This window comes from Phalacrocorax carbo, chromosome 31, assembly GCF_963921805.1.
Source record: "Phalacrocorax carbo chromosome 31, bPhaCar2.1, whole genome shotgun sequence".
Classification (NCBI taxonomy): domain Eukaryota; kingdom Metazoa; phylum Chordata; class Aves; order Suliformes; family Phalacrocoracidae; genus Phalacrocorax; species Phalacrocorax carbo.
Window position 1 is genome coordinate 44,892 of NC_087543.1, and position 25,938 is coordinate 70,829.

Genomic DNA, 25,938 nt, shown 5'->3' on the forward strand with positions numbered 1-25,938 from the left:
CCAAAGATCCCCCCTAAAAACACCCCCCGCAAAGGGCTCCACCTCCGGGAACCCCTTAACCCCCCCCAGCTCCCCCTGAACCCCCACATCCCCCCAGGGGTGCCCCCCCCAGCCCCACACACGCCCCCCCCCGAGTGGGGGGTCCCCAAGCTCCTTCCTGCTCCTTTATTTTTGGGGTGCAGCGGGGGGGGAGGGGTTTATTACATTTATACAGTCACAGCGCGGCGCTCGGGCCCGGGGGGGGGGACCCCAGGGTTGGGGGGTGGGGGGGCAAGTGCTTGGGAAGGGGGGGTGTGTATAATTTTTTGGGGTGATTTTCCTGGCTTTTGTTAAAATCTTTACAAGTACAAACTCTGTCTCCCCCCCCCCCCGCCCCGACTTTGGGGGACCCCCCCCACCATGGCTCTGTCATAACTCCCCAGTGTCAAATTTGGGGGTGCCCCTGGGTGATGGGGAACCCCCCCGGGTGATGGGGACCCCCCTGGGTATTGGGGACCACCCCTAGTTTTGGGGACACCCCCCCGGCTCTATGGCTTGTGCATGGGGAAAAGGGGGGGGGCAAGTTAGGGGGGACCCAAGGGTTGTGGGGGGAGGAAATTTGGGGGTGCAAAGGGGGGGGGGCTGTCCCCTCCCACCCAGCAGCTCCCCTGGCACTGACCCCCCCTCCCCCAAATCCAGGATTGGGGGGGACCCCAGGATTTGGGGGGGGACCCCAGGATTTGGGGGGTGTGACACCCCCAGGATTTGGAGGCACCTGGAATTTTTTTGGGGGGGAGGCACCCTGGATTTGGGGGCACCCAGAACTTGACGGGGAGACCCAGGATTTGAGGCGGGGGGCACCCAGGATCTGGGGAGGGGGGTCACCCAGGGTTTAAGGGGGGGCACCCAGGATTTGGGGGGGGGGGATGTCACCCAGTATTCGGGGGCGTCACCCAGGATTGAGGGACACCCTGGATTTGGGGTACCCAGTATATAGGGGGCACCCAGGATTTGGGGGGGGGCACCCCAACCCCAGGGGGGCACCCCAACCCGCGGGGCGGCACCCCAGCCCCAGCGCTGCCCCCCCATCCCACACATCGCCCCCCCCCAACCCATGGGGTCTCCCCAAAACCCCCCTCTCCATCCCCCCAGCACATCCCAAGTGGGTCCCATGACCCAAATGGGGGGGTTGGGGGGGGGGGTCCCCAAAAATGTGGGGGTACAAGGAGGGGGGGGGGAGTCACTTCCGCCTCGCCGAGGTGCTGGGGCGCCGGTCGCCCTCCCGCCGGGGGGGGCCCTCGTCGGTGGACGACGTGGTGAGGAGGGTTTGGTTCCACCGCGCCAGCTCGGCGTGTTCCTGGGCGCAGGCGGCCAGCGCCCTCAGCCACCCCCGCATGTCCTCCTGGGGCGGGGGCACCCCGAAAACGGCGTCGGGAACCCCGAAAACGGCATCGCGAGCCCCGAAAACGGCGTCGGGAACCCCGAAACCATCAAGACGCCCCTCGAAACCATCAACAAGCCTCCCAAACCTTCATCGGGTCCTCCAAAACCATCAACAGATGCCTCAAGACCATCAACAGGGCCCCCCAAAACCATCAAGACCCCCCCAATCCCATCATCAGACACCCCAAAACCATCAACAGACCCACAAAATCATCATCGGACCCCCCCAAAACCACCATCAGGCCACTCCAAAACCATCATCAGACCTTCCAAACTATCATCAGACCCTTCAAAACCACCATCAGCCCCCCCCAAACCATCAACAGACCCCCCAAAACCATCAAGACCCCCCCAAACCATTGACAGACCCCCCAAACCATCAAGACCCCCCCAAAAAACCACCAAGACCTCCCCAACCATCAAGAGACCTCCCAACACCATCAAGCCCCCCTCAAACCCATCCTCACACCCACCCAAAACCAACATCAGCCCCCCCCAAAACCTTCACCAGCCTCCTCAAAACTATCAAGATGCCCTCAAAACCATCACCAGATCCCCCAAAACCATCAAGAGGCCTCCCAACACCATCAAGCCCATTCAAAGCCGCCCAAAACCACCATCAGCCCCCCCAAACCACCACCATCCCCCCCAAAACCATCACCAGCCTCCCCAAAACCATCACCAGCCCCCTCAAAACTATCAAGATGCCCTCAAAACCATCACCAGACCCCCAAATCCATCAAGACCCCCCAAAACCATGGAAAGGCCTCCCAAAACCATCAAGCCCATTCAAACCCATCCTCACACCCGCCCAAAACCACCATCAGCCCCCCCAAACCATCACCAGCCCCCCCAAACCATCAAGACCCCCCAAAAACCATCAAGACTCCCCCAAAACCATCACCAGCCCCCCCAAAACCACCGAGACCCCCTCAAACCATCACCAGACCCCCCCCAAACCATCACCAGACCCCCCCAAACCTTCAAGAGGCCTCCCAAAACCATCACCAGCCCCCCCAAAACCACCGAGACCCCCTCAAACCATCACCAGACCCCCCCAAACCATCAAGAGGCCTCCCAAAACCATCACCAGCCCCCCCAAAACCACCGAGACCCCCTCAAACCCATCCTCACACCCGCCCAAAACCATCAGCCCCCCCAAACCACCACCAGCCCCCCCAAACCATCACCAGCCCCCCCAAAACCACCAAGACCCCCTCAAACCATCACCAGACCCCCCCAAACCATCACCAGACCCCCCGAAACCATCAAGAGGCCTCCCAAAACCATCAAGCCCATTCAAACCTGCCCAAAACCACCACCAGCCCCCTCAAAACCATGAAGACCCCCCCAAAAACCACCACCAGCCCCCTCAAAACGATCAAGACCCCCCCAAATCCATCAAGACCCCCCAAAAAACCAAGACCCCCCCCAAACCGTCAAGCCCATTCAAAGCCACCCAAAACCACCATCAGCCCCTCCAAAACCATCACCAGCCCCCTCAAAACCATGAAGACCCCCCCAAAAACCACCACCAGCCCCCTCAAATCCATCAAGACCCCCCCAAACCATCAAGACCCCCCCAAAAAACCACCAAGACCCCCCTAAAACCCCCCGCCTCCCCTACCTCATCCTTGGCCTGCAGGAGGAACTCGCTCCCATCGCTCGTCCTACAAGACAACAACCTTCTCAAGGCGCACCCACCCCCCCCGCCCCGTCAAACCCCACCCTTAAACCCACCGCCGAGGATTCTGGGGGGACCCCCACCCACCCCAAACACCCCACCCAAACACCCCCAAAACGAGGAGAACCCCAACGTACTTGAGCTTGAAGACGTTCTTCTTCTTCTTGTAGTCGCTGGCCACCTCGCTGGCGGCGCGGTGGAGGCTGAGGAGGGGCTCCCCGCCGTGGGTGGTCCCCGCCGCCGGCCCCTTGGCGTCCTTGTAGAAGCCCAGGTCGCCCTTGCTCAAGACGCAGTAGAGGTTCACCCATGACCTGGCCAAGGGGTGGGTGGGGGGTGGGACACACACACGGAGCGGGTGGGGGTGGGGGCGTGGTGTGGGTCGGGCACCCCTGGGGGTTAAGGGGGACACGGGAGAGCCCTGGGGGATGCGTTGGAGGGGGGGTGGGCAATAATCTGGGGTATGGTTGGACCTACAGCGCTTGGTGGACCCCCAAAACCTGGTGGATCTTCACCCTTGATAGACCCCCAAAACCTGGTGGATCTTCACCCTTGGTGGACCCCCAAAATCTGGTCATTGATGGACCCTCCAACCCCTGGCAGACCTTCACCTTTGATGGACCCCCAAAACCTGGTGGAACTTCACCATTGTTGGACACCCCAAAACCCGGTGGATCTTCACCCTTGGTGGACCCCCAAAATCTGGTGGACCTTCACCATTGGCAGACCCCCCAAAACCTGGTCATTGATGGACCCTCCAACCCCTGGCGGACCTTCACCCTTGGTGGACCCCCAAAATCTGGTGGACCTTCACCATTGGTGGACCCCCAAAACCTTGGGCATTATGGACCCTCCAGCCCCTGGTGGACCTTCACCCTTGGTGGACCCCCAAAACCTGGTGGACCTTCACCCTTGGTGGACCCCCCAGTCCTTGGGCATTATGGACCCTCCAGCCCCTGGTGGACCTTCACCCCTTGGTGGACCCCCGAAACCTGGTGGACCTTCACCTCTTGGTGGACCCCCAAAACCTGGTGGACCCTCTCCATTGATGGACACCCCAAAACCCTGGTCGACCTTCACCCCTTGGTGGACCCCCGAAACCTGGTGGACCTTCACCCCTTGGTGGACCCCCAAAACCTGGTGGACCCTCTCCATTGATGGACACCCCCAAACCTGGTGGACCTTCACCCTTGGTGGACCCCCAAAACCTGGTGGACCTTCACCCCTTGGTGGACCCCCAAAACCTTGTGGACCCTCTCCATTGATGGACACCCCAAACCTTGGGCATTATGGACCCTCCAGACCCTGGTGGACCTTCACGCTTGGTGGACCCCCAAAACCTGGTGGACCTTCACCCTTGGTGGACCCCCAAAACCTGGTGGACCTTCACCCCTTGGTGGACCCCCAAAACCCACGTGCACGATGGACCCTCCAACCCCTGGTGAACCTTCACGATTCATTAACGGACCCACAAAACCTGGTGGACCCTCTCCACTGATGGACCCCACAACCCCTTGTGCACCCCCTTCCGTCACCCCCAACCCCCACCCCCAATCCCACCCGCCCCCCGTTGTCCCCCACCGACCTATTGGACGCCTTCTTGTTGGGCCCATCGAGCTCGTGCTTGCGGAAGAGGAAGCCCTCGTGCTGCACCGTGTGGGTGGGGGGCGGCGGGGGCGGGGGGGCGCTGCCCTGCGCCGGGGCCGACCGCGACCTCCGCGGCTCCCCCGGGCCCTGGGAGGGGTCTTTGGGTCGCGGGCGTCGGCGGGGTTTGGGGCGGTCGCGGGCGCGGGGCCGGTCGGGGCGCGGCGTCCTCTCGGGGAGCCCCTCCGGGCCGGCGGGCGGGCGGGCGGGGGAGTCGCGCTCCCGGGGCTGGGCGGGGGCGAGGGGCATCGGCGGGGGGGTCCCGGAGGCCCCCCGAGGCGGGGAGGTCAAGGGGACGCCGAGGGGACACCGAGGAGGTGTTATGGGGACACCGAGGGGACACCAAGGGGATGTTGAGGAGATGTTGAGGGGACACCAAGGGGACACCAAAGGGACACCGAGGGGACACCAAAGGGACACCGAGGGGACGCCGAGGGGACACTGAGGAGATGTTGAGGGGACACCAAGGGGACACCAAACGGATGCCAAGGGGACACCGAGGAGGCACTGAGGAGATGTTGAGGGGACACCGAGGGGACACCAAGGGGACACCAAGGAGATGCCAAGGGGACGCCAAGGGGACACCAAAGGGACACCAAGGGGACATCAAGGGGATGCCAAGGGGACACCAAGGGGACACCAAAGGGACACCAAGGGGACACCGGGGGGACATGAAGGAGATGTTGAGGAGGTGTTGAGGGGACACCAAGGGGACGCCAAGGGGACGCCAAGGGGACATGAAAGGGACACCAAGGGGACACCGGGGGGACATGAAGGAGATGTTGAGGAGGTGTTGAGGGGACATCAAGGGGACACCAAGGGGACACCAAGGGGACGCCAAGGGGACACCAAGGGGACACCAAGGGGATGTTGAGGAGATGTTGAGGGGACACCAAGGGGACGCCAAGGGGACGCCAAGGGGACACCAAGGGGACACCAAAGGGACACCAAGGGGACGCCAAGGGGACACCAAGGGGACACCAAGGGGATGTTGAGGAGATGTTGAGGGGACACCAAGGGGACGCCAAGGGGACACCAATGACTCACCGGAGCCGGCAAGGTGCCGCCCGCCTCCTTCTCCTGCAGCTGCTCCACGATGTCGGCCAGCGTGGCTTTGCTGTCGGCGGAGATTTGGGGGGGTGGGCGGGCGTCACGTGACACCCGCGCCCCCGGCGCCGCCAGCGCCCCCCTCCCCGCGCTCACCCCCCGCCGCCGCCGCCCTTGCCGTCCTGCCGCGGCGGCTCCGGCTCGCTGGATTCCTGCCGCTCCAAGCGTCGCTCCCGCCGCTCGCGGCGCCGTTCCAGCAGCCCCGTCGTCCTCCCCTCCCCGGGTTCCTCGCTTTTGGGGGGCGCCGGGGTCTCCGGGGCGGCGGTGGGGGGGGCTGGCTCCCCCCCGGGACCCCCGTCGGCGGGAGCTCCGTGGACGTTGTCAAGCTTGGGCTGAAGGCGCTCGGGGCGGAGCTCGTGGCGCACGTAGGCGACGCGGGGCTCCGGGCGGCGGCTTTCGGGGCGCTCGGGGCCTCCCGGTGACGGCGTTGAACCCCCCGGGGGTTCCCCCAAAAATTTGCGGCTCAGAAGCGGCGTCGGCGGCTGCTTGTTCTGCTCCGCTTTCAGCTTCTCGATCTGCGGGGGCGGGGCCGTGGTGGGGATGGCGACGGAGGTGGAGGTGGAGGTGGACATGGGGGTGGGATGGAGGTGGGGACATGGTGGGGATGGACATCAAGGTAGAGATGGAGGTGGACAATGAGGTGGGATGGGGATGGAGGTGGGGATGGAGGTGGGATGGGGATGGAAGAGGGGATGGAGGTGGGGATGGAGGTGGGATGGAGGTGGGGACAATGGGGATGGAGATGGAGGTGGGATGGAGGTGGGATGGGGATGGATGTGGGGATGGAGGCGGACATGGAGGTGGGGATGGAGGTGGAGGTGGGGATGGACATGGGGACGTGGTGGGGATGGACGTTGAGGTAGAGATGGAGGTGGACATGGAGGTGGGATGGGGATGGAGGTGGACATGGAGGTGGGATGGAGGTGGGGATGATGGGGATGAAGGTGGGATGGAGGTGGGAACATGGTGGGGATGGACATCAAGGTAGAGATGGAGGTGGACAATGAGGTGGGATGGGGATGGAGGTGGGGATGGAGGTGGGATGGGGATGGAAGAGGGGATGGAGGTGGGGATGGAGGTGGGGACATGGTGGGGATGGGGATGGAGGTGGACATAGAGATGGAGGTGGATGTGGAATGGAGGTGGAGATGGAGGTGGAGGTGGCAGTGGAGATGGCAATGGAGGTGGGGACATGGGTGGAAATGGAACAGAGATGGAGGTGGAGGTGGAGATGGGAACGTGTGTGGAGATGGGGATGAAGATGGAGGTGGAATGGAGGTGGAGGTGGGGACATGGGTGGGGGTGGAGGTGGATGGAGATGGAGGTGGAGGTGGAGGTGGGGATATGGACGGGGTTGGAGAGGGAGATGGAGATGGGGATGGAGACAGAGGTGGACATGGAATGGAGGTGGGGGTGGAGACGGAGGTGAGGACATGGGTGGGAATGGAATGGCGATGGGGATGGAGGTGGGGATGGGGGTGGGGACGGAAGAGCGGTGGGGCGCTGAGCGGGCGGCCGCAGCGGCCCCGGGGGGGCGGGGGGAGGCAGCAGCCCCCCGCCAGGCGCCCGTACCGTGGTGAGCCGCCTCAGGGAGCTGAACCTCTCCTCCCAGGCGGCCGCCGCCTTGCGGAAGGCCTCGTGCCGCCGGATCAGCTGCTCCACCTCGTCCACGCTGCTGCCCAGCTCCTGGCTCTTCAGCAGCGGCTCCTGGGCCGTCAGCCAAGCGTCGGCCACCACCGCCTCCTGGGCGAACTGGTGCACCTCCAGCACTGCCGGACAGACGGACGTGGAGGACCAGACCCCCTCCCCAAATTTAACACCCCCGCTCCCCTCAAAGTGGGACTCACTCTGCTGCAGCCATTCCCAGTGCTTGTCCCACTTCTCCATCATCTCCTTCTTCTTCGCCAACAGCTTCTCCACGTGGGCTTTGATCTGCAGGGATGGGGGAGACGGGGTCGGGACCCCCCCCCCCAACAGTTCCAACCCCCACCCCAAAGCGTCCAACCCCCCCCACCGACCCCCGGCACCTCGTCGGCCGCCGGGCTCTTGCCGAGGATGAGGGTCTTGCCCAGCTCCAGGCAGGCGGCGACGCTCTTGCCGCGGGCTTCGATCTCGCTCTTGAGGCCCTGGTGGTCGTTCATCAGCAGCTCCACCGAGGAGACGTCCCTGTGGGGCGGCGGGGCTGGCAGGGCGGGGGCGGCCCCCCACCGGGATGGGGCAGGACGGGGGGCCTTGGCTCCGTGGGTGGGGTGGGACACAGGTCCTTGGGGTGGGGCGGGACACGGATCCATGGGGCGGGGCGGGACACGGATCCTTGGGGCGGGGCGGGACACGGATCCTTGGGGTGGGGTGGGACACGGATCCTTGGGGTGGGGTGGGACACGGGTCCTTGGGGTGGGGCGGGACACGGGTCCTTGGGGTGGGGCGGGACACGGATCCCTGGGGTGGGGTGGGACACGGATCCTTGGGGTGGGGCGGGACACGGGTCCTTGGGGTGGGGCGGGACACGGATCCATGGGGTGGGGTGGGACACGGATCCTTGGGGTGGGGCGGGACACGGATCCCTGGGGTGGGGCGGGACACGGATCCCTGGGGTGGGGTGGGACACGGATCCTTGGGGTGGGGCGGGACACGGATCCATGGGGTGGGGCGGGACACGGATCCTTGGGGTGGGGCGGGACATGGATCCCTGGGGTGGGGCGGGACACGGGTCCGTGGCACCACGGACGGGCCAGGACGCAGGACCTGGGCGCGGCTCCCGCTACCTGGGCTTCTCTCCGGCGCCGATCTGGCAGATGATGCCGTCCATCCAGGCCAGGAGGTCTCTCACGGTGCCGACGAAACGGATCTTATCGGCGACGCTGGCGACGTGGAGCCGGCACTCCTCGCACGCCGCCAGCAGCTCCTTCCACGCCCGCAGCACCTCCCGCTCCCTCCCCGCGATGGCCTCGGCGTTGTCGCCGGCGTAGAGGGTCCTCAGCTGCGCCGCGCCCTCTTGTAGCTGCCGGACTTGGGTCACCAACACCTCCACGTCGTGCTCGAAGGCACCCAACGCCCGTTGCAAGGCGCTGGCCGACGTCCTGCCCTCACGGGCTGCCAGTTCAGGCAGGCGTTGCCTTTTCTCCTCGATTTGCCCCAAAACGTCTTTGCAATCGTTGAAGAACTTGTGCAACTCGTGAGAAGCCGCCAACATCTGGGCCCGGGTCTCCATCAGCTCCAGAAGGTCCGCCCAAGCTTCGTTGACCCCGTCCTTCCATTCGGCGATGGTGGCGGCGTCGGCGTGGCCGTAGTCGATGAGCTCGTCCACCATTTGGTTGACGGCGGTGATCCGTTCCTGCCCGATGCTGCCCGTCTCGCTGGCGAACTCCAGGAACTTCTCCTGGAGCACCTGGGGAGGGCAGGGATGGGCAGGGATGAGGGGTGGGCGACGCCGGGCAGGGATGGGGGCGGGACCCCCAGCATGGGCAGGGATGATGTGCAGGACCCTCGGCATGGGCAGGGATGATGCCCAGGACCCCCAGCACAGGCAGGGATGATGCCCAGGACCCCCAGCACAGGGATGGATGGTGCCCAGGACGCCCAGCACAGGCAGGGATGATGATCAGGACCCCCAGCACAGGCAGGGATGATGCCCAGGACCCCCAGCACAGGCAGGGATGATGCCCAGGACCCCCAGCACAGGGCTGGGATGATGCCCAGGAACCCCAGCAATGGTATGGATGATGCCCAGGACCCCCAGCACAGGCAGGGATGGTGCCCAGGACCCCCAGCATGGGCAGGGATGATGCCCAGGCCCCCCAGCGCAGGCAGGGATGATGCCCAGGACCCCCAGCACAGGGATGGATGATGCCCAGGACCCCCAGCATGGGCAGGGATGATGCCCAGGACCCCCAGCATGGTCAGGGATGATGGCCAGGACCCCCAGCACAGGCAGGGATGGTGCCCAGGACCCCCAGCACGGGCAGGGATGATGGCCAGGACCCCCAGCACAGGCAGGGATGGTGCCCAGGACCCCCAGCACGGGCAGGGATGATGGCCAGGACCCCCAGCACAGGCAGGGATGGTGCCCAGGACCCCCAGCACGGGCAGGGATGATGGCCAGGACCCCCAGCACAGGCAGGGATGGTGCCCAGGACCCCCAGCACGGGCAGGGATGATGCCCAGGACCCCCAGCACAGGGCAGAGATGTCACCAAGACCCCTCACCCTGGGCAGGGACTCCACCAAGCCCCCCAGCAGAAGATGGGGACAGCTCCAGGCCCTCCAGGCCACGGACAATGCCAAGACCCCCTCTCTGCTCATCTCCCCCCCACCGCCCCCAACCCAAAACTGACCGTGACGTGCTCGAAGTCCTGTCCCAGCTCCGGTGAGCCGGCCACCACCTCCTTCTCGGCGATCCAGTGCTCCAGCTCGTCCACCTCGCGGTTGAGCTGGTAGAGCCAATATTGCTGCTCCAGCTTGGCCTTGCGTTCCTCCACCAGGTCCTTCAGAGACACGTACAGCCGGTCAACCTGCGACTGCCGCCTGCTGACCTGTTCGCTGGGCAAGGGACACAGCGCCCGGTGAACGCCAAAGACCCCCGCATTTCAGGGTGGGGGTTCACAGAGGGAAGGGGGGAGTGTTGGGGTGGGTGACAGAGGGGTTGCACCCACCTTTGAGGGTGGCCAAGCTCTAGAAGGGCACGGCATTGGCGGGAGAGTTGGGCGATGGTTTCCTCGTAGTTCTCCACCGTTTGCTCCATCAAAAGGTGCTTCTTGAGGAGTTGGAGGGTGCTTTGCTCATCCTTGGGTGGGGGGAGCGGGTGAGATGTTGGGGGGGGTGTCTTTAACTGCTCCCCCCCCAAAAAAAAACCCCACCAGCACCTTCCCCTTCTCGTCGCTCATCAACAGCAGCTCTTGCTCGCCCAACCACGACTCCACCTCGGCCACGTCGAAGTAGTATTGCTCCAGCTGATAGGTGGCGTCCAAGGTTTGCTGCCTGCGCTCCGCCTGCTCCTGCAGCTCCCCCCACGTCGTCCCCAAGCGCTCCAGGAGGCGTCGGACCCCTTCGGCTTCGGGGCTTTTGATGGAAGCGACGGCAGCGGCGCGTTCCAGGACCTCGTCAACGCGAGGACGGTGGACTTGGATCTCCCGGCGGAGGTTCTGGGGATGGGGGGGAGAGGAGGGGGGTGAGGGGGGGTCAATGGGGTCCCCCTGGATCTCCGCAGGGCGGGGGCTGACCTGGTTCTTCTTGATGAACTGCTGGACCGTCTGCAGGTTGGTGCCGTGGTCCTTCAGTGTGGCCAAGGGCAGGCGGTCCTGCACCCACAGCTGGGGGGTGGGATGGACATCGGGGTCACGCCTGGCCCTCTCCCAGTCCCCATCCGATCCCATCCCCATCCCATCCCCATCCCATCCCATCCCATCCCATCCCCATCCCCATCCCCATCCCATCCCCATCCCATCCCCATCCCCATCCCCATCCCCATCCCACCCCCACCCCCATCCCCATCCCCATCCCCATCCCCATCCCATCCCCATCCCCATCCCACCCCCACCCCCATCCCCACCCCCATCCCCATCCCCATCCCCATCCCATCCCCATCCCCATCCCACCCCCACCCCCACCCCCATCCCCATCCCATCCCCATCCCACCCCCACCCCCATCCCCATCCCCATCCCCATCCCCATCCCACCCCCACCCCCATCCCCATCCCCATCCCCATCCCATCCCCATCCCCATCCCCATCCCCATCCCATCCCCATCCCCATCCCACCCCCACCCCCATCCCCAGCCCCATCCCCATCCCCACCCCCACCCCCATCCCCATCCCCATCCCATCCCCATCCCATCCCCACCCCCACCCCAATCCCACCCAATCCCAGCCCCTCGTACTCACCAGCTCCTCCTCCAGCTCATGGCTGACCTGATGCACCTCCTTGGAGGCCAGCAGGACCCTCCGGCGCTCCTTGAGGGGCTCGATGAGGCGCACGATGCGGGTGCCCACCGCGCTCTGCCGCTCGCCCACCGCCTCCCGGCCCGGCGCCCGCTCGGGCAGCGCCGCCGCCTGCTCCTGCAGCTGCCCGGCCTCGCGGGAGCACTGCTCCACCTGTGCCTCCATGGTCTGCGCCCGCGCGTCACCCCCCGCCCCGACTGGGGGCACTGGGGGCGCTGGGACGGGGCTGGGGGCTGGGGATGGCGCTGGGAGCACTGGGAGCACTGGGAGCACTGCTCCACCTGCGCCTCCATGGTCTGCGCCCGCGCGTCACCCCCCGCCCCGACTGGGGGCACTGGGGGCGCTGGGACGGGGCTGGGGGCTGGGGATGGCGCTGGGAGCACTGGGAGCACTGGGAGCACTGCTCCACCTGCGCCTCCATGGTCTGCGCCCGCGCGTCACCCCCCGCCCCAACTGGGGGCACTGGGGGCGCTGGGACGGGGCTGGGGGCTGGGGCTGGCGCTGGGAGCACTGGGAGCACTGGGAGCACTGCTCCACCTGCGCCTCCATGGTCTGCGCCCGCGCGTCACCCCCCGCCCCGACTGGGGGCACTGGGGGCACTGGGACGGGGCTGGGGGCTGGGGATGGGCGCTGGGGGTTGGGCACTGGGTGAACTGGGTCTGAGACCCCACTGAACTGGTCATGGCCCTGGGGATAACCACTTCTGAGCTTTGTGGTCTACTGGGCCGGGCTGGGGGCTACTGGGCAGGGCTGGGTTCTACTGGGGCCGGGCTGGGGGCTACTGGGGCCTAGTCCCAGTGCCAACTGGTTCTGAGCCATGGGCAACTGGTTGAGACTGGGTGACTGGTGCTTGACCCAGGGACGCCCAGTGTTGGGGTCACCTGGTGCCCCCCCCACCCAACAGCCCCCCGAGACCCAACATCCCCCCAAGACCCAACATCCCCCCAAGACCCAATGACCCCCAAGACCCATCATCCCCCCCAACACCCAACGTGCCCCCAAGACCCATCATCCCCCCAACACCCAACGTGCCCCCAAGACCCATCATCCCCTCAACACCCAACAACCCCAAGACCCAACGTCCCCCCCAAGACCCAATGACCCCCAAGACCCACCATCCCCCCAAGACCCAACGTCCCCCCAAGACCCAATGACCCCCAAGACCCACCATCCCCCCAAGACCCAACGTCCCCCCAAGACCCACCGTCCCCCCAAGACCCACCATCCCCCCAAGACCCAACGTGCCCCCAACACCCATCATTCCCTCAACACCCAACAACCCCAAGACCCACTATCCCCCCCAAGACCCACTATCCCCCCCAAGACCCAACGTCCCCCCCAAGACCCAACGTCCCCCCCAAGACCCAATGACCCCCAAGACCCAACATCCCCCCAAGACCCAACATCCCCCCAAGACCCAATGTCCCCCCCAAGACCCACCATCCCCCCAAGACCCAACATCCCCCCAAGACCCAACGTGCCCCCAACACCCATCATCCCCTCAACACCCAACAACCCCAAGACCCAACGTCCCCCCCCCAAGACCCCCCCCTTCCCCCCCCGCCCCACCTGCAGCCTCTTGAGCTGCCGGCTGACGCTGAGGAGGTCGGCCCCGGCGCCCACGGCCTCCAGCTGCTCCTCCAGGCGCCCCAGACGCGCCTCCACCTCGGCGTAACCCCGCGCCAGGCGCTCGGCGGCCGCCGCCTCGGCCAATCGCCGCCGCCGGCCTTGGCTGGTGGCCTCCAGCTCGACCCAACATCGCCGCAGCTCTTCCAGTTGGCGCCGAACGGCCCCGCTCAGCTCCGGCTTGGCCACGAGCAGCTCTTCGCCTTCCTGCGGCGGCGGGGGGGGGTCAAAGGGGGCGCCCCCCACCCCCCCCAACCTTGACATCCCCCCCCACACCTTGACACAGCCCCTCCCCCCCCCCAAAGGAAATATGGGGGTGTTGGGGGGTGGGGTGTTGGCCATGGGGGGGGGGTGGGGTGTGTGTGTCTAGGCGTCGTGGGGGGCACCCCCTCGGGACGGAGGGGTGAAGGGGTTGGGGGGTGGGGGGGCAGGGAAAAGTGGGGTGCAGGGAAGTGGGGGTGCAGGGAAAGGGGGTGCTGGGAAATTGGGGTGCAGGAAAAGGGGGGTGCAGGGAAATGGGGGTGAAGGGAAATGGGGGTGCTGGGAAAGGGGGGTGCTGGGAAAGGGGGTGCTGGGAAAGGGGGTGCAGGAAAGGGGGTGCTGGGAAAGGGGGTGCTGGGAAAGAGGGGTGCAGAGAGAAAGGGGTGCAGGGAAATGGGGTGCAGGGAAATGGGGGTGCTGGGAAATGGGGGTGCAGGAAAAGGGGGTGCTGGGAAATGGGGTGCAGGAAAAGGGGGGTGCAGGGAAATGGGGGTGAAGGGAAATGGGGGTGCTGGGAAAGGGGGTGCTGGGAAATGGGGTGCAGGGAAAGGGGGGTGCAGGGAAAGGGGGTGCAGAGAGAAAGGGGTGCAGGGAAATGGGGTGCAGGGAAATGGGGGTGCTGGGAAATGGGGTGCAGGAAAAGGGGGGTGCAGGAAAAGGGGGGTGCAGGGAAATGGGGGTGAAGGGAAATGGGGGTGCTGGGAAAGGGGGTGCTGGGAAAGGGGGTGCAGGAAAGGGGGTGCTGGGAAAGGGGGGTGCAGGGAAAGGGGGTGCAGAGAGAAAGGGGTGCAGGGAAATGGGGTGCAGGGAAATGGGGGTGCTGGGAAATGGGTGCTGGGAAATGGGGGTGAAGGGAAAGGGGGTGCTGGGAAATGGGGTGCAGAGAGAAAGGGGTGCAGGGAAATGGGGGTGAAGGGAAATGGGAAGTGCAGAGAAAAGGGGGTGCAGGAAAATGGGGGTGCTGGGAAATGGGAAGTGCAGAGAAAAGGGGGTGCAGAAAAATTGGGGTGCAGGAAAAGGGGGTGCAGGGAAATGGGGGTGCAGGGAAATGGGGGTGCAGGAAAAGGGGGTGCCGGAAAAGGGGGTGCAGGGAAAGGGGGTGCAGGGAAAGGGGGTGCTGGGAAATGGGGTGAAGGGAAATGGGGGTGCAGGAAAAGGGGGTGCAGGGAACTGGGGGTGCAGAAAAAAGGGGTGAAGGATAAAAGGGTTGCAGGAAAATGGGGGTGCTGGGAAATGGGAAGTGCAGAGAAAAGGCGGTGCAGGAAAAGGGGTGCAGGAAAATGGGGTGCAGGGAAAGGGGGGTGCAGGAAAAGGGGGTGCAGGGAAAGGGGGTGCTGGGAAATGGGGTGAAGGGAAATGGGGGTGCAGGAAAAGGGGGTGCAGGGAACTGGGGGTGCAGAAAAAAGGGGTGAAGGATAAAAGGGTTGCAGGAAAATGGGGGTGCTGGGAAATGGGAAGTGCAGAGAAAAGGCGGTGCAGGAAAAGGGGTGCAGGAAAATGGGGTGCAGGGAAAGGGGGGTGCAGGAAAAGGGGGTGCAGGGAAAGGGGGTGCTTGGAAATGGGAAGTGCAGGGAAAAGGGGTGAAGGGAAAGGGGGTGCAGGGAACTGGGGGTGCAGGGAAAAGGGGGTGAAGGGAAAGGGGGTGAAGGGAAAGGGGTGCAGGAAAAGGGGGGTGAAGGAAAAGGGGGGTGAAGGAAAAGGGGGTGCTGGGAAATGGGGGTGCAGGAAAATGGGGTGCTGGGAAATGGGGGTGCAGGAAAAGGGGGTGCAGGGAACTGGGGGCAGAGAAAGGGGGTTGCAGGGAATGGGGGTTCAGGGAAAGGAGGGGTGTAGCTGGGGAGGGGGTGCAGCCAAAGTGGGGTGCAGCCAAAGTGGGGTGCAGAGGAAAGGGGGGGTGCAGCAAAATGGGGGTGCAGCAAAATGGGGGTGTTACTGGGGGTGCCGATGGGGGGTGCCGATGAGGGTGCGGGGGGGGTGCAATGGGGGGGGGAACACGCAGCAAAAGTGGGGCACAGCAAAAAGCGGGTGCAGCCCGGGGGGGGTGGGGGGTGGGGATATGCAGCGGGGGGGGGGGGGGGGGGATGCAACGAGCCAGGCCGCAGCCAGCAAAGGACGCCGCGGGGGGGGGGGGGGGCCCAAAACCACCACGTCACCCCCCCACCCCCCCCCTTGCAGCAACCGCCTCCCCCCCGCGCAACCCCTCAGCCGGCAACGAAGGGGTTACAGCTCATCCCTCCCCCCCCATACGACCCCCCCCTCCCTTTCCCATCATCATCATCATCATCATCATCATCATCCCCATATTCCCCCCCCGCTTCCCCCCCCCCCCTTTTACCTTCTCGATCTTCTCCAGCCACTCTTTATTCTGCGCCAGCTCGGCCATGAACGCCTGGTGCTTCAGCCATGGTTTGGGGGGGCGGGGGGGGGGGGTCCCGGGAGGGGTCCCCCGCCATCAGCACCTTCTCCCGGATCCAGCCATCCAGCTATAAATATAATATTTTTTTTTTGGGGGGGGTGGGGGTGGGTATAAGGTTGAAAAACCCCCCCCCACTCCCAGGGAACCCCCCCCCACGACCCTTTCGGGGGGGTGCCGGGCTCACGTCGGGGGTCCGGCGGTTCCCCCTTCTACGGGGCTGCCACCGAGGCTGGCGGCGATGATGAGGAGGGTGAGGAGGAGGAGGAGGAGGAGGAGGAGGAGGAGGAGGAGGATGGTGGCACTGGCGCGGTGCCGCAGAGCCTTGCAGCAGATGCCGGGCGGAGCGCGCGGAGGCCGCATCCAGCCTCCCCGCGCCGGCGACGGGCCAACGGCGGAGCCCGCCGCCGAAGCCCCCCGAGATGCTCCTCAGCACCCACAGAGGGGTGCGGGACCCCCCCTTAGGACACCCCCCACCCCGCACCCAAACCCCAACAAACCCCCCCCAAACCCACCGGTGGCGTGAGCCGGACCCCCCGAAGACGGTGACACCCCCATCCCACAGGGTCCCGCTCCCACCGCCCACGTGGGACTCTCTGCGCCCAAACCTAGAAACCCCCTCCCTTCCCCCCCCCACCCCCGTGGGTAATTTGGGGGTGCTGGGGGGGGGGGATTATGGGGTGTTGGGGGGGGGGCGGTGGGGGTCCGGGTCGTACCTCGCGGCAGTCCTGGAGGAACCGCTGGAGCTCGAGGTGGTCCTGGAGCCGCTGCATCCGCTCCTGCGCCAGCTGGTAGTTGCGGTGGCTCCTGGGGGGTCGGGGAGGGGGGGTCCCGGCTCAGCGACCCCCCCGAAGCACCCCAATTAAGCACCTAATTAACCCACCCCCGCATCCCCCAAAAAACCAAATCAACCCAATGGGGGAAACTGAGGCACGGGGTTGCGCCTCCCCCGTGAGCCGCCCTGAGGGTGCACCGGCAGGTCCACCTCCGCCATCGTGGTGGGTCGGGGGGTCCCGGGTGCCGGGTGGGGGTCAAAGCCACCCCGGCACCTACTTGGCGCGAAGACCCTCCATGGCCTCGGCCACGCGGTCGCTGTAGAGGTTGCCCTGACGTCGGAGGCTCTCGCCGGCTTGTAGGGCCAGTTGGATCTTCTGCAGGTTGAGGTCCATGGTGGTGGTGAAGTCCTTGTGCTTCTTGATGGCGTTGGTCACCCCTTCCACCGTGTCGGGGAGCTCGGCGTGGACCAGGGCGGACTCCTGGAGAAGACACGGAGGAGACGCCGGCGTCGGACTCGTCTTCTCCTTCCTCCGTCCTCCTCAACTCAACCGAAAGGTCAACCAAGACCTTCCTCCCGCCCGTCTCCACCTGGTTGTAGAGGCTGGTTTCGCATTGCTGGACGTCCCGGAGGAAGAGGTGGAAGACGTGCGATTGCACCAGCACCTCTCGCCGCGTCTCCCAGCTCTGCAGCAACTTGCCCCACCCCGCGTCCAGCTTCTGCAGCCACTGCTGGAGAGAGAGGTAGGGCAGCTCCGTCTCCTCCAAGGCCAAGAGGTCACTGGCCGCCTGGATCTTGGCGTAGTCCTCCTCGTAGCCGTTGATCTCCTCCTTGAGGGCCGCGTGTTGGTTCAACAACCTCTCCGCTTCGGTCAAACTATCCGGTACCTCCTCAGAGGCGACGGCTTCTTGAGTCTTCACCAACCAACCCAGGAAATTGTCCAAGTCTTGGATGAACTGTTGCAAGCGACCGGCGATGGTCAAAGAGTCCTCGCAACCTTGCAGCGCCCGCTTCAAGGCCTCCCACTCCTCGCTGATCTGCTCGAAGGGCAGCAGGATCTCCAGGGCTCTCCCGGGGTGCGAAGCGGCCAAAGCTTCGCCTTCCCGTTGAAGTTCCACCAACCGAGGCTCCAAGACCACCAGAGCCGCCTCCATGGTGGACAGACGGCGTTGCAAAGCCAACACGCCGCCCAGGTCGCCGCCGCCCGATTGCGTGGCTTCGATGGCTTTTCTCTTCTCCCGCACCTGCGCCTTCATCTCGCCGCACTCCAGCAGGTAGTTCTGGATCTTCAGGACGGAGCTCAGCTGGTCCTTCTTGCGTTCCACCAGCTCCACCACCCGGTTCCACCTGGGCATGGGGAAGGGAGGGGGGACAAGACCTGGATGGAGCCCCCCAAGTGGGATGAGGCCCACCACGGGTGTCACCGAGCCTTGGGATGGGCTTGGCCCGTTGCACCAAAGAGCTGGACCCCATGGGGACGTCCCACGTAGGAGAACCACAGGACTGGGGTCTGCTGGCAGCCCCACACATCATTCCCCCCATCCAGGAGCCCCCCAAGTGGGATGAGGCCCACCACGGGTGTTACCGAGCCTTGGGATGGGCTTGGTCTGTTGCACCAAAGAGCTGGACCCCATAGGGATGTCCCACGTGGGAGAACCACAGGACTGGGGTCTGCTGGCAGCCCCACAGATGGTTCCCCCCCAATCCAGGAGCCCCCCAAGTGGGATGAGGCCCACCATGGGTGTCACTGAGCCTTGGGATGGGCTTGGTCTGTTGCACCAAAGAGCTGGACCCCATAGGGATGTCCCACGTGGGAGAACCACAGGACTGGGGTCTGCTGGCAGCCCCACAGATGGTTCCCCCCCAATCCAGGAGCCCCCCAAGTGGGATGAGGCCCACCACGGGTGTCACCGAGCCTTGGGATGGGCTTGGCCCGTTGCACCAAAGGTTAGACCCATGGGGACGTCCCACCTGGGAGAACCACAGGCTGGAGCCTACGAGCAGCCCCACAGATGGTTCCCCCCCCATCCAGGAACCCCCGCAAGTGGGATGAGGCCCTCCATGGGGACCGCTGACCCCCAGGACAGGCTTGGCCCCACAGCTGGGCCCCCTCCCCACGCCGATACCTGCTGTTGAGGTGGTCCTGGCAGGAGCGGACCTCCTCCGAGCTGGGGTGGCCCCCGTCCACCAACTGCTGCACCACTTGGTTGACGTCCAAGATCCGTCCCATGACGCTGTTCATCTCCTGGTCCAGGCTCTCGAACCTGGGGAGGAGATTTGAGCAACGGGATCCACGACGGGGCGAGGGACCCTGGCCCCGCTCCCAGCCCCCCTCCCACCGCGCACCTATGCTGGACCACCTCGACCTCATCCAGCTCCTCCGGCACCTCCATCTTCTCCAACCACTGCTCCTTCTCGTCCACCCAGACCTCGCAGGCATGCACCTCGCTGAACATACGGTAGACGGCCAAGGCGTCCTGCAACCACTGCTGCCGCAGGACGGCCACCTCGGCCACCTCCCCGTAGAGCTGCTCCACCTCCACCACCCGGATCTGCACGTCAACGCCTTGACGATGCTCGGGTGCCAGAAGAGCCAACTGCTTCCGGAGGGCCAACACGGCCGCCCGGTGTTTCTCCACCTCTTCCACCACCGCCCGGTGCTTCCGTAGAAGAGCTTGGGTGGAATAATCGTCGTGGCCAAAGTCATCGCTGGAGACGATGCGGTAGGTGTCCTGCAACCAGGCCACCAAGTCGTCCGTCTCGGCGCTGAACTGGAAGAAGTTGAGGGCCTCCTGCAACCGCTGTTGGTGCAACCCCGTCACCTCCTCCAGCTTCTTCCAGCGGAGGCGAACCTCCCGCATCTTCTCCTGGATCCCACCGGGGCTGAAACGTTTCTTGGCCAAGATCTGCTCGCCCCTCTTCATGGTCTGGTGCAACAGTGCCCGTCGGCTGCCCAGTTCACCCAACATGCTCTTGTGCTTGTTGGTCAACGTCAAGACGCTGCTCAGGTCCCGGCCGCACGTCTTGGCGGCCAGGATCTGCTCCTTCTCGCGGATCCATGCCTCGGCCTCCTCCATCTCCTGGAAGAAGGCCCAAAGCTGGCGGGAGTCCTCCAGCTCCTTGCGTCTCTTGCCCGCCAGCTCCCCCAGCTCCTCCAGGCACGTCTGGACGTGGTTGACCCGGTTGCAGATGATCTGGGGGTCGCAGGGTTGGTAGCCTGGACCAAGAGAACCAGATCTCAGCCGAGATGCTCTACGGCACCATGAAGACCACGGTTGACACCCTCCCAAGGCCAAACATCTCCCGGGGCTCGCGGCGACCGTCCCGGTGCGCCACGTTACCCTCCAGCTCCGAGAACTTGAGGGCGGCGGCGTTGAGAGCCTGAACCCGCTCGGTCTGGGCGGAGATGTCGGCCTCCAGCAGCCCGTGCTTCTGCAGCAGGTCCTCGACCTCCAGAAGATGCTTCCCCAAATCCTTGGAGACCAGCAGCACCTTGGGAAGGAGAAGGAGACCCCGGGGGATCTGGAGCTGCCCACCGCATCCTCCGCGGGGCCACCCGGAGCCATGTCCCTGGCTCTACCTGCATCTCCTCCATCCAGTCAATCATGTAGACCATCTCCTGGAAGATCTTCTGAAGAGCCAGGTTCTGCTCGAGGCGGGCACGGCGGGCGCGGACCAGCTCGGTCAACAGCGCCCACTGCCGAAGGATGTTGTCCTTCTGGGCGCTGATGCGCTTGGTGTCGTAGTAGCCCTCGGATTCCATCTCCAGGGCCAGCTCCACCACCACCTGGATGCGCTCTTGGTAGGAGGAGATGTCGGCCTCGATGGCCTCGTGCTTCTTCATGGCGGCCTCCACCGCCGGCAGGTCGTAGCCGAAGTTGTCCTGGGGTGGAAGGGAGACGCTGTCGGGGCAAGGCGGACCCTTCCCCGGCCACCGAGGGAGCCCGATGAGGTGATCCCACCACCCAAGCGTCGGGGGTCCCACCACCCGCCCCACCCAGGGAGAGGAGCCGGGTGTCCCACCGCAGGGTGAGGGTCCCCACGGAGCCCCTCCCACCCCACCCCACCTGCGAGACCAGCCGTTGGTTCTCGTTCAGCCACGTCTCCCTCATGACGGCCTTGTGGTCGAACCGTTGGGCCAACAGCTCCAGCTTCTCCTGCCGGATCAACTCGTTGCGCAGCGACACCTCCCGCTCATGCTCCGCCTTCTCCAAGCAGGTCCAAGCCTGAAGGGTGGGACGCCGGGCTCACCTTGGGGGTCCCCAAACCCCACCTCGGGGTCCCCCAGCGGTCACCTCGGTCCCACGGGCACCTTATTGACGTCGGAGATGGTCTTGCCCTCGCTGGGGACGTAGAGCTTGCGGTTGTTGGCCCGTAGCTTGCTCTGGATGGTGAAGAGCAGGACCTCCAGGTTGCCCTTCTCCTGGAACCTGCGGGGTGGCAGCACCGGCTCAGGATCCGGCCCCGTGGTCACCCCCCGACCCACCCCACCCCAGGAGACGCTCACTTGACGGGTTTCTCCAGGGTGCAGAAGGCGGTGAAGGCTTGGAGCTGCTGCTGCACCCCGGTCAAGGAGTTGGCGAACTTCTGGTTGCTGATGATGGCGATGGTGTGGCGGATCCAGGCCAGCAGCTCGGCCGCCAGCACCTCGTACCGCTCGACGATGGCCTCGACCTCCATGGCTTGATCCAGAACCTGGTGGGAGAGGGGTCGGGAGGCCCGCGGGGCTGCGGGGTGGCGTCCCGCGACCCCCCGCCTCCACCGACCCCCTGGAGCAACCACGCGTGGTTCTGAGGGGCGGCGCCTTCGGCTCAGCCCCTCCGGAGACCGGCCCTCGCGGAGCTGGCGGTGGGAGATCCCGGGGGGCGGAGGGTGGGGAACCCCACGGATCCAGGGATGGGGCACCCCATGGATCAAAGGATGGGGCACCCCATGGATCCAGGGATGGGGCACCCCATGGATCAAGGGACGGGGAACCCCATGGATCAAGGGACGGGGAACCCCACAGATCAAGCAATGGGGAACCCCATGGATCAAAGGGTGGGGCATCCCATGGAGCCAGGGAACCTCATGGATTGAGGGATGGGGCACCCCATGGATCCAGGGACGGGGCACCCCACGGCGCAAAGGCTGGTGAATCCCACAGAGCCAGTGAACCCCATAGAGCCAGCGATGAGGAGCCCCATGGATCAAAGGAGGGGACATCCCCATGGACCCAGGGACGGAACATCCCCACAGATCAAAGAATGGGGCACCCCCTGGAGCCAGAGGGGGCGGCCCAAAACCCACCTTCCCGATGCGCTTCCCCTCCACAGCCAACGCCTTCATCTTGGAGAAGTAGTGGTAGAAGGACACCACGTAGGTGATGATGGACTTCTCGTCGGGGTCCTCCATGTTGACGTCTGGCGGGCGGTGAAGCGTCGGCCCCCGAGCCCCGCCCCCAGCACCCCAAAATCCCCCCGATCCCGCAAAGCCCAGCCCCAACCTTGGGCTCTTCTCCTCAACCTTGAGCCCCCCCAAAAAAGGCTTTGAGGTGGGAAACGAAGCTGGGAGGAAGTGGTTGGATGGGTGGGGACGCCCCACCCTGCGTGGACGGACGGACAGAGAGACCCACACCCCCCCCAACCCCCATCCCGCCCCGTCCTTACCCTCAGGGTCCAGCAGCTTGCTGAGCCCCAGCTGCTGCTCGGCCGTGTTGAAGGCTTGTTGAAGGTTGTACGTTGCGTTGGACTTGGTCAACTTGTGGAAGTCGATGAGGTCCGGCCTGCGAGCGGGGGACAACCGCTTCGAGCCCCCCACCCACCCCGCAGAGGGAACCCAGGCGTCCGGGTTAGGCCCCTCCCCCACCCCCCCAATCCCCGCCCCCGCCCCTCCCCCATGGCAGACCTGTGCTTGTGGATGAGAGCGTTGAAGGCCAACCCATCCCTCCAACTGGTGGTGAAGTTCTGGATGTTGACCTCGGGGTAGCTGAGGGGAAAGGGGGTGGGGAGGTCACGTGGTGCCAGATCCATCCCCCCCATACCGTGGATTGGGGGGGGGGGTCCGGATGGGGCGAGGAGGGTGGGGGGAGGGTCACCCCTCACCCCGCCGTCTTCATCTGGCACCAAAGTAGAAGGGCGTCTTTGGCCGAGCGCGTCTCCCGGTTGTCTTCGGTCTTGATTTTGATCACCTGGATCTGGGGGAAAGCCAAGGGGCACTGCCGCGTGGCGGGGGAGGGGCGTGGCTTCCCCCGCGGGCGCGGCCGGCCCCGCCCCGCTACCTGGAAGCGGAGGATGATGGTCCAGATGAGGCCGAGGGTGAGGCGGTGGTTGCCGTCCACGATGTCGTGGGAGCCGACGTTCTCCAGGTGCACCCGCTGCTCCTTGAGGAACTGCAGCGCCTTGTCCACGTTCTCCAGCGAGTGGATCCGCATCCGGCCCCGCGTCGGCTTGGGCTGAGCGAGACAGCGCCCGTCACGCCCCGCCCGGCCCCGCCCCGCCCCGCCCGGCCCCGCCCGGCCCCGCCCGGCCGAAGGGCCTCCCGCCCACGGCGTCCCAGGCTGGGGGTGGCACCTGCAGGGGGCGGCGGAGCTCCCAGTTCATCCCAGCGCGGGGTTGAGAGGGGTCTGGTGGGTGGTGGGGTGGTGGGGAGGTCCCAGTTCATCCCAGCCCAACACTGGTGGGTCATGGGTGGTCATGGGGAGGTCCCAGCTCATCCCAGTCCAATACTGATGGGTCATGGGTGGTGATGGGTGGTCCCAGTTCATCCCAGCCCAATACTGGTGGGTCATGGGTGGTGATGGGGAGGTCCCAGCTCATCCCAGCCCAATACTGGTGGGTCATGGGTGGTCATGGGAGGTCCCATTTCACCCCAACCGAATACTGGTGGGTCATGGGTGGTGATGGGGAGGTCCCAGCTCATCCCAGCCCAATACTGGTAGGTCATGGGTGGTGATGGGGAGGTCCCAGCTCATCCCAACCCAATACTGGTGGGCCATGGGTGGTGATGGGTGGTCCCAGCTCATCCCAGCCCAATACTGGTAGGTCATGCCAGCTCATCCCAGCCCAATACTGGTGGGTCATGGGTGGTGATGGGGAGGTCCCAGCTCACCCCAACCCAATACTGGTGGGTCATGGGTGGTGATGGGGAGGTCCCAGCTCATCCCAACCCAATACTGGTAGGCCATGGGTGGTCATGGGTGGTGATGGGGAGGTCCCAGCTCATCCCAGCCCAATACTGGTAGGTCATGGGTGGTGATGGGTGGTGATGGGAGGTCCCAGCTCATCCCAACCCAATACTGGTGGGTCATGAGTGGTGATGGGTGGTGATGGGAGGTCCCAGCTCATCCCAACCCAATACTGGTGGGTCATGGGTAGTGATGGGGTTGTCCCAGCTCATCCCAGTCCAATACTGGTGGGTCATGGGTGGTCATGGGGAGGTCCCAGCTCATCCCAGCCCAATACTGGTGGGCCATGGGTGGTCATGGGAGGTCCCAGTTCATCCCAACCCAATACTGGTGGGCCATGGGTGGTGATGGGTGGTCCCAGCTCATCCCAACCCAATACTGGTGGGCCATGGGTGGTGATGGGTGGTCCCAGCTCATCCCAACCCAATACTGGTAGGTCATGGGTGGTCATGGGTGGTCCCAGCTCATCCCAGCCCAATACTGGTGGGTCATGGGTGGTGATGGGGAGGTCCCAGCTCATCCCAACCCAATACTGGTGGGTCATGGGTGGTGATGGGTGGTGATGGGAGGTCCCAGCTCATCCCAGCCCAATACTGGTAGGTCATGGGTGGTGATGGGTGGTGATGGGAGGTCCCAGCTCATCCCAACCCAATACTGGTGGGTCATGGGTGGTGATGGGTGGTGATGGGAGGTCCCAGCTCATCCCAACCCAATACTGGTGGGTCATGGGTAGTGATGGGGTTGTCCCAGCTCATCCCAGTCCAAAACTGGTGGGTCATGGGTGGTCATGGGGAGGTCCCAGCTCATCCCAGCCCAATACTGGTGGGCCATGGGTGGTCATGGGAGGTCCCAGTTCATCCCAACCCAATACTGGTGGGCCATGGGTGGTCATGGGAGGTCCCAGCTCATCCCAACCCAATACTGGTGGGCCATGGGTGGTGATGGCTGGTCCCAGCTCATCCCAACCCAATACTGGTGGGTCATGGGTGGTGATGGGAGGTCCCAGCTCATCCCAACCCAATACTGGTGGGTCATGGGTGGTGATGGGAGGTCCCAGTTCATCCCAGCCCAATACTGGTTGGCCATGGGTGGTGATGGGTGGTCCCAGTTCATCCCAGCCCAACATTGGTGGGTCATGGGTGGTGATGGGGAGGTCCCAGCTCATCCCAGCCCAATACTGGTGGGTCATGGGTGGTGATGGGGAGGTCCCAGCTCATCCCAACCCAATACTGGTGGGCCATGGGTGGTCATGGGAGGTCCCAGTTCATCCCAACCCAACACTGGTGGGCCATGGGTGGTCATGAGTGGTGATGGGGAGGTCCCAGCTCATCCCAACCCAATACTGGTTGGCCATGGGTGGTGATGGGGACGTCCCAGCTCATCCCAACCCAACGGACGGTAGGCCATGGGTGATGGCGGTGGTGATGGGGAGACCCCAGCCCATCCCAGCCCGATACTGGCGCGCCGGGGGGGGCACCGGAAGGTGCTGGCGCTCACCAGCGGCTCCCCGGAGAGCACCTCCAGCAGGCGGGTGAGGACGTAGCCGTCGCGGAGGTCGGCGTAGAGGTCGCCGATGCGGCAGGAGACGCGCGCCAGGTGGGAATTCACCCACTTGGTGAAAGTCTTCTTCTGCACCGCGTCGCGCTCGTCTGCCCGGCGGCGGCGGAGGGCACTCAGCCGCGGCGCCGGGGGGGGTGTGGGGGGGGTCAGGGTGGGGGTGGGGGGTCCGGGGTGGCCAGGACGGACCTACCGGCCAAGGCTTTGATGCGGGAGCACTCGAAGAGCTTGGCGGTGGCCGCGGCGTCGTCCCAAAGCCGGGGGTCGGGACCCTCCCAGGGGCTGTTGTTGTTGTTCTGCTGCTCCATGTTGTCCAGTTCGGCCGCCATGGGGCTGGGGGAGGGGCTGGGGG

General features: G+C 65.1%; 1 protein-coding gene across 1 annotated transcript; it reads right to left on the reverse strand.

Moving 5' to 3' along the window:
* Nucleotides 1-199: 199 nt before the first annotated feature.
* Nucleotides 200-25,931, reverse strand: SPTBN4 (spectrin beta, non-erythrocytic 4). The gene is given in 35 exon segments (XM_064437343.1): nucleotides 200-1,381; nucleotides 3,050-3,092; nucleotides 3,244-3,417; nucleotides 4,689-4,975; nucleotides 5,795-5,876; nucleotides 5,951-6,369; nucleotides 7,427-7,623; nucleotides 7,702-7,786; nucleotides 7,882-8,020; nucleotides 8,620-9,242; nucleotides 10,188-10,392; nucleotides 10,506-10,636; nucleotides 10,716-10,994; nucleotides 11,073-11,162; nucleotides 11,733-11,957; nucleotides 13,359-13,622; nucleotides 16,012-16,104; nucleotides 16,106-16,159; nucleotides 16,806-16,896; nucleotides 17,143-17,345; nucleotides 17,455-18,211; nucleotides 18,991-19,128; nucleotides 19,211-20,081; nucleotides 20,206-20,356; nucleotides 20,445-20,747; nucleotides 20,932-21,090; nucleotides 21,177-21,294; nucleotides 21,372-21,559; nucleotides 22,154-22,266; nucleotides 22,513-22,628; nucleotides 22,751-22,831; nucleotides 22,948-23,039; nucleotides 23,124-23,297; nucleotides 25,527-25,678; nucleotides 25,780-25,931. Coding segments are annotated over 35 exon segments (7,395 nt in total). The 5' UTR covers nucleotides 25,916-25,931; the 3' UTR covers nucleotides 200-1,219.
* Nucleotides 25,932-25,938: the final 7 nt, after the last annotated feature.